The sequence below is a fragment of the Danio aesculapii genome, chromosome 17 (genome assembly GCF_903798145.1).
Source record: "Danio aesculapii chromosome 17, fDanAes4.1, whole genome shotgun sequence".
Classification (NCBI taxonomy): Eukaryota; Metazoa; Chordata; class Actinopteri; order Cypriniformes; family Danionidae; genus Danio; species Danio aesculapii.
The window spans coordinates 210,001-221,722 of NC_079451.1; the positions used below are offsets into that span (position 1 = coordinate 210,001).

At 42.6% G+C, this 11,722-nt stretch overlaps 1 protein-coding gene across 1 annotated transcript in view; it reads left to right on the forward strand.

Moving 5' to 3' along the window:
* Positions 1 to 8,946, forward strand: part of LOC130245085 (gamma-aminobutyric acid receptor subunit rho-1) — a 14,329-nt gene extending 5,383 nt beyond the window's left edge. The window contains exons 5-10 of the mRNA XM_056477730.1: positions 333 to 556; positions 2,469 to 2,551; positions 3,050 to 3,190; positions 3,683 to 3,835; positions 4,884 to 5,080; positions 5,860 to 8,946. Coding sequence (XP_056333705.1) covers positions 333 to 556; positions 2,469 to 2,551; positions 3,050 to 3,190; positions 3,683 to 3,835; positions 4,884 to 5,080; positions 5,860 to 6,156 — 1,095 coding nt within the window. The 3' untranslated portion in view covers positions 6,157 to 8,946. The remainder of the gene's footprint in view (positions 1 to 332; positions 557 to 2,468; positions 2,552 to 3,049; positions 3,191 to 3,682; positions 3,836 to 4,883; positions 5,081 to 5,859) is intronic.
* The last annotated feature ends 2,776 nt before the right edge of the window (positions 8,947 to 11,722 follow it).

Genomic DNA, 11,722 nt, shown 5'->3' on the forward strand with positions numbered 1-11,722 from the left:
CATAGCAACTATAGAATCACCACAACAGATCAGTTACTATAGTTGTGTTACCATAGCAACTGTAGAATCACCACAACAGATCAATTACCACAGTTGTAGGGTTACCATAGCAACTGTAGAATCACCACAACAGTAGTTTACTGTAGGAGTTTTATATACACACAGGAGTTTTTACTGCAGTATCTTCATGTGGGACATTACTGCCCTCCACAGGTCAGATGTAATGTCTGTAACTCTATTTCTGGAGTAAAGAGGAATGTGTGTGTATTAATCAGTAGTATCGTGGTGTCCCTCGTCTATGATGTTTTAGTAATGTGTGTGTGTGCTGTCAGGACTTCACCATGACTCTATATCTGCGGCATTACTGGAAAGACGAGCGCCTGTCCTTCCCCAGCACCAACAACCAGAGCATGACCTTCGACAGCCGCCTGGTCAAGAAGATCTGGGTACCCGACATGTTCTTCGTCCACTCCAAAAGATCCTTCATCCACGACACCACAACAGACAACGTGATGCTCCGGGTGTATCCAGATGGAAACGTGCTCTACAGTCTCAGGTGAACACAACACACATCATGCGTTTCTAGTCCAGATATCGAACAACTCTTAAATCAAGAAGCCTTTTTAAGACAAGCACAGCATATAGTGTTGTTCTCAGAAATAATGAGGTGAAATGAAGAGAGTTTTACCTTAAAACAGGTAAATAATCTGACAGTTCACATCCATAGTAGGAAACACACACTATGGAAGTCAATGGTTGCCAACATTAATCAAAATAAATGGCTGTGTTTCTCAGAAGAAAGAAACTCATAAAGGTTTCAGAGAGTGAATGATGACAGAGTTTTGACTTTGGGTGAACTGTCCCTTTAACACCTGCTCTTTTAGACCTACGTTACATATTTATTCTCAGTTTCAGCACAAGACAAATAGAACACACTGAGGCGAAGCTCTGTAGCTGTAACGCAAACGCGGATTACCTTTTACACGACAAGTCTTTAAGAGGATTATGAAAAATGTCAGAGATGTCATCAATTCTGTTCAGAAGACAGAGAAATATTAGAGGAAAATATGATTCAGGCGCAGTGTTGTCATGGACAGAGCTGATGTCAGTCTACAAGAAGAAGAAGAGCTGTGCAATACACTTGCAGTATTACTCACAGTTCTTTACGTGTTTCCAGTCCAGATATCTCAAACATTATAAATCATGAAGCATTAGACAAGTTAAACATATAGATTACTTTAAAACAACCAAAACAATGTCATTTCAACGTGAAAACAAGATTATTTAGCTTGCTTTAAGGAAAAACTCACTTCATTTCTGACTTATTTCTGAAAAAGAGACTATATTTTCTAGATATCGATGTAAGAATCTTTAGATATTTAAACTAGAAACAAGATGAAAACGGCCTTTATTGTAAATGTGATGACCTGCTAAATAAATAATGCAATATTCAGGATCTTATATGACAGATATATGTTTATTTCTTGCTATTTCTGTGCAGAATATTTGACACAATCTGCTGATTTGTCCAGAATGATGTTAGGAGTGTTAGCTAAAAGCTTAACACAACTATATAATTTAAAAAATAATAGCTTATTAAGCTAATGTTTACAATGCAAATCCAACTCTTGTTTAGTAAATAAAGCGAGTCTCTTATAGAAAATATCCACTAAAACACAGAAAACATTACCTTACAAACTATATAGAATATGCTCTAGAAACATTTCAGCATTCACACACGCACGCACGCACGCACGCACGCACGCACGCACGCACGCACACACACACACACACACACACACACACACACACACACACACACACACACACACACACACACACACACACACACACACACACATTAATCTGCATTGATCCTAATGGAAGCTGCGGTCCAGATCAGGGGTTTGACTGTATAAAATATAATATCCAGCATAGTTTGTTGTCATGTAAGGTGGCTCAGTGGTTAGTATTATGGCCTCACAGCAAGAAGGTCGCTGGTTCGAGCCTCGGCTGGTTTAAACAGTGCCCTGGGCTTTGTGTGTTGCTTTATATGCTTCACATGTAAGATTTGGCTTTCGAAATAAAGATTTCAAGGTTTCAAAACAACCTGATCTGCACATTCAGATGAAGATATGAAAATACAGGCGACTGGATGTTTCTGAAAGTATGGCAGAACCTCTGGGATGACTTATTAAATGCTCAGTGTGTTCAGATGTTTTCTTTCAGGGCAGATTTCTGAGAACAGATGTTTAGGATAGTCTCATCACTACTGCTAACGGTTGACTGATTTAGCTGAAAACGCTTTGTCAAATCTCCTAAACTTAGCAGTCCTACATTTCCCACATTATTGCTGAATCAGTGAGAGGAGCTGCTTTTAGCTTTGAGATGTTTTGTGAATATTGGGTCAGAACTAACCCCTGATGACAGCTGTTTGTGTTGTGTTGTGTTGTGTTGTGTTGTTATAGGGTGACGGTCACTGCCATGTGCAACATGGACCTGAGCCGCTTCCCTCTGGACACACAGACCTGCTCACTGGAGATCGAGAGCTGTACGTACACAAACACACACACACACACACACACCTCATCAACACACGATCACACACTCCCCATACACTCATAAACACACACTCACTCCGTTTGTTTTCTGACTTGTGTGATGTATGAAAATCCCTCCACATCTCTATTAAACACTGTGCATTTCTGAGTGTGCCTCATACAGGTGAGTGGGTCTGACAAACCACCTGCAGAAACCCTCTTCTCTCCATATGCACCGCACACTCAATAAGGAGAACAGGGTTTACATGTGAATATAGCACACGGTCATGTTTTCTTCCACCGTAAACACCTCTGCAGTGTTGCTCTGTGTGTGTCAGGTTATGTGTATAGTTAAGTCTGTTTATGTATGTTATTTAGGTTTAAAATAGCTCCTATAGACTCATGTAGCACCGTAATCCTGCGAGACTCGACATGTCCTTCCTCTGTATGTCCACACATGTAGAGGGATGACAGCTCATCTTGAACTTGAGTGTGTGTCTTATTTTCAGACGCGTACACTGATGACGATCTTATGCTTTACTGGAAGAAAGGCAACGAGTCTCTGAACACGGACGACAGGATTTCTCTGTCCCAGTTCTTCATCCAGAAGTTCCACACCACCACCAAGCTGGCTTTCTACAGCAGCACAGGTAACACGTCAGCGCTGTCAGAGGAGATGTTGTGCAGATCCTTCAATTCACTTTCCATCCTCCTGCTTTGATGTGTTATTTGGATTACTGCGTTAATAAAATGCATAATGGAAACCCCAAGATGTGCATAGATTCAGGAACAAACTTCTGCACACAACTGAGAGGAATAAACCATTTAGTTAATAATAAATGAGCATAAACTGTGCTGTAATCAGCTGTAGCGAGTAGAGCCTGCGCTTCATCAGCGTCTGCGCTTCATCAGTGTCTGCGCTTCATCAGCGTCTGCGCTTCATCAGTGTCTGCGCTTCAGTGCTGTATCAGTGCTGATCAGATGATCTGACAGAAATAAATGTGTGTGTGTGTGTGTGTGTGAGGGTGTTTGTGTCATTAATGTTGGTCTGCAGCTCTCCACGGTTGCAGATCTGAACTGTTCGAGCAGGTTCAGTGTGTGCTGTAATCACCGCAGAGCTTCAGCAGGTTTGTGTTTTGCAGGCTGGTACAATCGCCTCTACATTCACTTCACTCTCCGCCGGCACGTCTTCTTTTTCCTGCTGCAAACGTATTTCCCGGCGACGCTGATGGTCATGCTGTCTTGGGTGTCCTTCTGGATCGACCGCAGAGCCGTTCCTGCAAGAGTTCCTCTGGGTAGGACAAACAGCACACTGCAAACACTGCTTTTCTCACAGGTTTCGTCTTGTTTCTAGTCTTAATGTCTAAACATTCTGAAATCAAGAAGCGTTTTCTAGACTAAATGAAGTAATAATAATATGGATAATGGAAGTAGTTTTTGTACTATCAGACTTTGAAGGAAATCAGTCGGACAGTAAATCCACTTGGGTTTTGTTCCAATTAAAGATGTTTACTGAGTTCTCATGCAGCAGAAGAAAGTGAAATGAGTATATTCCATACAATGTATGAAGCGGATCGGTCAGTTCTTGTCACGTGACTCGCAGTGCACCCGCAGCATTCTGAAGATGTTTTCGACTGCGTGCACCTGGAAGAAGTGAACGCATCGCTCCTAATATGCGTGCACAAGCTGAGCGTTTCCATTGGAAATAACAAAAATGCACGCAGAAACGATGCGATATGTGATCGGCCGCTGTCATTTGCGATCTCCAGCAGTTGATCTTCTTGCACAGACATGCTGGATTCACCTGATTTGTTGACAAATGGGTTGCAGATCCATTCCTGGGCAGTTCGTGGGTCCTCCACTGGGCCTTTCTCCTTCACTACGAAACTTTCTAAAGACGCCTGTTTCTTACTCATTTTGCTGCTTGTAGGTTAAATTTTGGCGCTCAAGTGACCGAGATGCAAGCGAGAGAATATGTTCATTTGTCAAAATAAAAGATCGTTTAGACTCAGATAATGACTAAAACAGAAAGAATTCATGAGTTCTACCAACTGTTCCACTGACTGGTACCGGTCCATGGCCCGGGGGTTGAGGACCACTGGTGTAATTGATCTTTAATCGGTTTCTCGATAGTGAAGTTTTTACACATAAAGTCACCATGTAAATAGCAAAAGTGGATTCAGACACGCCCCATTTGCTTTAGACTTTGCATTTAGATCATTAACATAGTGTCTATAAGAAAAGGAATATTTGCAGAGTAGAAGTGTAGAAGTGCCAGATAAATGAGTATTTCTCCACAAGCTGTGATCCTCCAGTGAAGCGTGTCTGTCTGTTTACCTGCAGGCATCACGACGGTCCTCACCATGTCCACCATCATCACCGGAGTCAACGCCTCCATGCCCAGAGTCTCCTACATCAAAGCGGTGGACATCTACCTGTGGGTCAGCTTCGTCTTCGTCTTCCTCTCCGTCATCGAGTACGCCGCCGTCAACTACCTGACCACCGTTCAGGAGCGCCGGGAGAGGAAACTCAGGAATCAAGTACGACTCCTTCATTTATCTCTGATCTCAGGAATGAGGATATAGTCATCCAGAGATGTGTAAATATGCACGATTTCTCTAAATGTTGAGCTTATATTAAAGCCAGAGTTCTGAAAACTCAGTCATCATTTCCTTATTAGCCTGTAACACTGAAGAAATCTTTAACAACCCTCGACATGGGGGGAAATGTCCCCTTCGACTCCCTCGGGGAGTTACACTCATGGAGAAGATTATGAATATTGTCAAACCACTGAACAACATCCATTTTTGTCTTGGGACAATTCTGATGAACAGGTTTCGATCCGTAATGTTATGTAAGAGCATGCACTGTAGGGAGACAAAGCCAGTGTACATTTCTAATTATTTTGCTGGTCAAAATGGGATCAGCGTGTGGATGTCAAATAGATGTCAGGGTATTGACATAAAATCGATTCGCATTTTTGACGTCGTTTTGGCCCCAGGTAGTTTACAGTATTTGAAGTGGATCAAAAAAGTTTATGAAATGGTCTAAAACTATTGAATAACATGCATTTCTGATCCATATCAAATGTTGATATACTGTGAGCATGCACTGTAGGAAACAAAACCCGGAGTACATTTGTAGTTATTTTTGGTGGTCAAAAAGGCATCAGCGTGTGGATGTCAAATAGACGTCAGGGTTTTGACATAAAATCGTGTTTTTTGATACCGAAGTATTGTAGAAGTATTTCAGAGCGCTTCACCTCTTCCACGTTTTGCTGTTATTCCAAATAGTCTGTGTTTGTGTTGTACCGCTGCAGTTGCCGTGCACGTGTGGAATAGCGAACCCGGACGAGGACATGATGATGACCACCTGCTACAGCGACGTGGACCCCAACACCACGGGCACCTACGGGCTGCCGGAGAACGGCGGGCGGCAGGAGCGGATCCTGGCCCAGCTCAGCCTGTCCGACAGCCAGCGGACGAGCCGCGTCAAAACCACTCGCGGATACGTCAACATCTGGATCGACACCCACGCCATAGACAAGTACTCCCGCGTGATCTTTCCAGCGGCGTACTCGCTCTTCAACATCGTCTACTGGTCCATCTACTCCTAACCACAGCACGCCGCGCTCGCTCTGCCTTCAGGACACACTCAGACAGCAACTCTCTGGGGATTCGTTCAAATGACTCGATGTTCATCAAGAATCCATTCATATGTTGTAAAGGACTGATCTGGGCAGAGCTGTGCTGTTAGGGGACACTCCCACTGAAGGCAGTGTTTCTATGTAAGCACTTGATGGATGTGTGTGACGGTACGCTTGCATTGTGAAACATCTTGGATGAGCGCCTCGTTTATTTAAAGGGCGCATATGATCAACGTTTGTAAGCTGATTGGACAGAAGTGTGTATTAGTCCACAGTCATATCGGACTGATAGAAACGCACCAAGTCCTGATGTTAGAATAGGATCCCAGCGATTTTGAAGCCCACCGCAACGTGACAACGCAATACAGTTTTCCCGCCCACAACACTGATTGACAGGCGCACATGTCTCTGTGTGTGGCTCATTCATCTTACTGTGGTGTGTGTGTGACTGTGGGTTTCATCCTTGCAAATTCTAATTGAATTGTTTTTTAATCAAAGACTGGACTCAATGATTTTCAAGGCATGAATCCTCAGAGCTGGTCTTACCTGCTGTTCAGTGTTTGATGATCATGTAACTTACACCCGATTCACTCGGGGCTTCTGCGCCAACGCTTGATGGAGGGCGTGTTCGACGTTAGGGCTGATGCAATCGTCATAGCAGTGTCAGCCAATGAAATTAGTCTGCAATCAGCTGCTGTCTGAGCTGGGGTATTTGCATAAAGCGATCTGATTGGCTGACGCTTCCGTTGGTGCTTGAAAAGTTGAGAAATTCCCAACTTGAAGTGGCGCCGACGGATCCACAATTCAGTTCGGCAACGCCTGACATCACCCATTCAAAGTGAAATGGAAGCGCTGATGCTGACACCCCATGTTCTTTTCAGCTTAGTACCTTTATTTAATCTGAGGTCACCACAGCAGAATGAACCTTATCCAGCATATGTTTTACACAGCGGATGCCCTTCCAGCTGCAACCCATCACTGGGAAACACTCATACACACTCGTTCACACACACTCCAGATAATTTTAGCTTACCCAATTCCCCTATAGCGACTGTGGGGGAAACCGGAGCACCCGGAGGAAACCCACACCAACACAGGGAGAACATGCAAACTCCACACAGAAACACCAACTGACCCAGCCGGGACTCGAACCAGCGACCTTCTTGCTGTGAGGCGACATCGCTACCCACCGCGCCACCGTGTCACCGGCTGGCTGATTAAGTGAACTAATAGTCATGCATGCCTTCTCAAGGAAGCCTGGTTTGATTTGTAGTAATTCTCCACCTGAAGGCCAGAGGGCGCTCTTGCAGAAACACACAACCCTGTGCACATACACACAAAGAAATCCGCAGAAATCAGCGACGGCTGAATAAACAGAAGATTAATCTGCTTTCATTGACTGAGCGTGACTAACAAACACACGACTCTAGAAGAGACTCCCAGGAGGATGTCAAACACTCGACTAGTTCTGAGGTGAGTTTGGTGTAAAACCATGTTATTTTACATCGTAATTTCACGTGCAGCTTCTACTAAAGCGACACAAGTATCAGTCGTTATCGACCGATTAAACCCAACACATGATTCAACCAATATTTTAGCATAGATTATCAGTGACCAACAGACTCTGTGTAGTGAACTCTGCTCCGTCTAAACGCACGAGCTGGAGGTTTACTAGAACCGGCTTTACTGACAAAATGCACATGAAGATTGTCTCGGTTAAATCGCTCAGCCCTAGGGTATCTTAATTTAGCATAGAAAGCTTTCCGCTCCTACCTCACGTTTGGATCTAGCGATGCGGTATTTCAGGAGGATCTGTAACAGCGCCCCCTACAGTAACACAGGGACTGTTAAAGCCGCTACACTGAGATCTCCAGAGAAACGCAGCACAATTCTCTCAGATTTCTCAAACATTATTATTCTGCGAACATTATGAGGACAGTTTTCACCTTTTAAACGTCGTTTTTAAAAGTATTTAGAATCAATGTTTTCTGTTCGTAACTTTAAAGAACATTGCTGAGACGTTGTGCGAATGTTAGCTGAGTAACGTCTCTTCCACAGCCGTTAGTCATTTTAATGCATGACATTATTAATGTAAACGCATGCAGTCATTCTAGTCAGCAGGTGACCAAACTACTGATACTAAAAGTGTAAAATGGTAGTGTATATATTGGTTTCTGTGGAGACTCTGTGTATAAATGTACTGTCATCACTCCCTCCATATAAAACAAGATCTTCTGCAGCACACCAGACGTCATTCACTGATGAAACATGTTTACAGTAGTCTTACAGTGTGTGAATATTCATTCCTCCACTGAATCTCTCTGCGTGATGTTTTACACAGGCATGATAAAACCTTTATAGCATCACAGCATCTATATTTATTCTTTATATAAATGTTTTGTACAATGAATATTTCATGTTTGGGCATTATTAAAATGGAGAGTTTATTCTGATGTGTATCTGTATCTACCAGAGGGAACAGCACGTAACCCATACTGGAGGATTCTGCATTGTGCATTACTCTTCTGAACATCTGTCTGATTCTGAAGCGTTTAATCCCTCTGAAATATACATGAGCTTTGTTTTGTTTTCTCTAGTCTAGTAATCTCTGGTAATCTACAGCGGATCGTGCCATTTTCCAGGAGAGATCAACATGTATAAAACTCTCCTTACTGTACTTTATTATGCAGTCCATGTTCATCATGTGTGTCATTTCTCCTGTGTTTTAAGTCATCGTTTACACTTATGATTGTTGTAGAGTTTTATACACACCCAAACATCATACAGCACCCCCTCATACCCTCTGGAAATCTGAATTGTTCTTAAGTCTGTGATTTTACACGAATAAACTCTTTTCTTAAGTTTATTGTTTCATTTTTAAGTACAGAAGAAACATTGATCAGCTGAAGTAGAATTTATTCTGCAGTTCTAATAGTGTCCAGAGAGCCCTCATAATAGCTGGGTCTCATTACAGAGGCTGCATCCTCTGAAGGATGTATTCGAAGTGCGCTGCGTCATCGCGGTTCGACAAAGGCTGTCTCTCATTTAAGAGGAATCCGAAGACTCCAAATGAGCCTCAACATGCGTCCTTCGTTTCCCATGTAATGGAGGACACAACCGGTGGATCCACAGCCTTGAACGCCCTAAGATTCATTGCGCGCTGATAACAGCAGGACGATTATAAAAGAAAACTCCGGGTTAATTGTATGAGTTAGCTTTATTTTGCCTGGAGATCTAAACACGTGTTAATACACAAAAAGAGTATGATGTGTCTAAACAGTTAATTTATAGACAGATCCTGTTTTTATGTGCACATAGACGGATCAAAGGACATATATTTCCAGCATCTGTAAACCTTGTTTTGTCTTCAGATCGCTTTAAATAAGTTTTAAAATCACTTTGACAGAAAAATCATTACAAATTTTATTAACAGCAGCTGTTGTGGATGCCTGAGGACAAGATTCATCCTCTGTAGGCTAGATCATCTCATCGAAACGCTCGGTTCAGCCTGTGTGGACGTCGGAGGACTAACCTTTGAAGTCTGCATCCCCTCCACTATCAGCACCGTCACCTGTGCACTGATCAGCTTCACACCTGCCCCGCATCACCATTACTAGTGCACTCTCGCTCTGTGTCCGACCTCTTCCCTATCCAGAAGGACCGATTCTCCCTACACGGTCAGTGTCTCTACCTCAGTTCTGAAGGTTAATCACTGCTTCTGTTTCCTGTTACCTGCTGTGTCTCTCGTGTTCCTCCTAGTGTTGTTATCTACTGGTTCCACGTCTGGTCCTCATCCTTTCACCTGTGTGTGTGTGTGTGTGTGTGTGTGTGTGTGTGTGTGTGTGTGTGCGTGCGTGCGTGTGTGTGTGCGTGCGTGCGCCCTAGTATCCTGGTTTCCCCTTCTGGCCTTCGTCTGGTCCCTGTGACCCCTCTGCCTTTACTATCTCTGCCATCCTAAATAAACTGTGTTGATCTATAATGTCTCTCCTTCTGACTCCTGTGACACACGCACACACACACACGCACACACACACACACACACACGCACACGCACAATGGGCTTGTTTTGAAGGTGTGTAAAATCAAAAATCCCATCTGTCATGTGTGGGGTCTATATCCCTAACCCAATTGGAAATGCATGAGGAAAGTGAAAATGCAATGTTGACAGACAAATGAAGGCACACACTGTCAAAACTAATTCTTTTTAAACTGATAACACACATGAGGTGGAATAAACAGTGAGATTGATCAAATATTGATTCAAAGACTAACAGAACATGATGACTTTAATCAGAACTGGCTTGGTCTTCATCAGCCTCTGAGATGAGGGTAATGTATGGTGAGAAATGCGCTTTGCAGGCCTTGTTTGCCTTGTTTGTGTTCTTGTTGACTTTTCTAGATATCGTAAAAGTAAAATGTGAATATCAAGACTGCTAATCCATTCATGTGTTGTGTTGTAGAGCTACAGATGAACAACGTACACACAACGTCAACAACTGAACATGAAAGCTGTCCTAATGAATCTTCATCTGGAGTGTAAAACGAGTCACGAATGAATCACACACCGTTTTCATTTTCAGTTGTGTAGGCAATTTATTGTACATCTTCATTTCAACTGAGAGTGTGTATCACTGACATTCCAGTGCTGTGACAAAGTGAAACTGGCAGGAATAAGAAACGCATGTCAAACACACACACGGTTCATTAATAACACGGCAGGATGATGACCCGCTGAGAGAGTAAGAACAGTAACAGCACCATCATCAGTGTCTCTGTCATGAGTCTAGTGTGCACTTTATAGTACACCACGTTTGGCTGCAGTGTGTGTGTGTAAATAGGTGTGTGTGTGTGTGTGTGTGTGGGCAGAATAGATCATCTAATAACTTCATCCTGAAGCTCTAACAGCTCATTTACATGTACAGTCCACACGGAATCTCCCCAGGTCAATAACAATTACTAGAAGGGAGCGTTCATAAGGCTGTCATGACATGCTTATGATGGCTGTTATTAAGTGTCACTCGATCAGTTAAGTCATTTTAAACAGAAAGATCATTGTTTGAGATGTAGTCATGACAACATGACCTTAGACATCATAACTTGTCATAAACCTGTCATAAACATGATAGTCATGAGGCCGCTGTAACTGTGTCATGGATATTCTTCTGATCAGTTTTCTTCAATCGACCAAAATAAATTTGTCGTTAAAACTGTCAATGCTCTGTCGAATAATTTGACAGTATTATTATTAATATTTAATGGCATTTAAATAACTAAATTAATCTGTATCACTGCATGTTAATGTTCTGAACTTTTAGTTTGAATGGCTTCATGGCAATCATGTTTATGGCAGATTTATGACCAGATCTGTTGTCTTGGTAACGTCAAGTTGTCATAAATCTGTCATAAACATGATTTCGTGAATATCTGTCATAACTGTCATGAATTGTACAACAGTAATAGTTTAGTAATGTCAAGTTGTCATAACAGAGACGTCTCAGACAATATCATCTTAGCATTTAAAATGACATAAGCATGT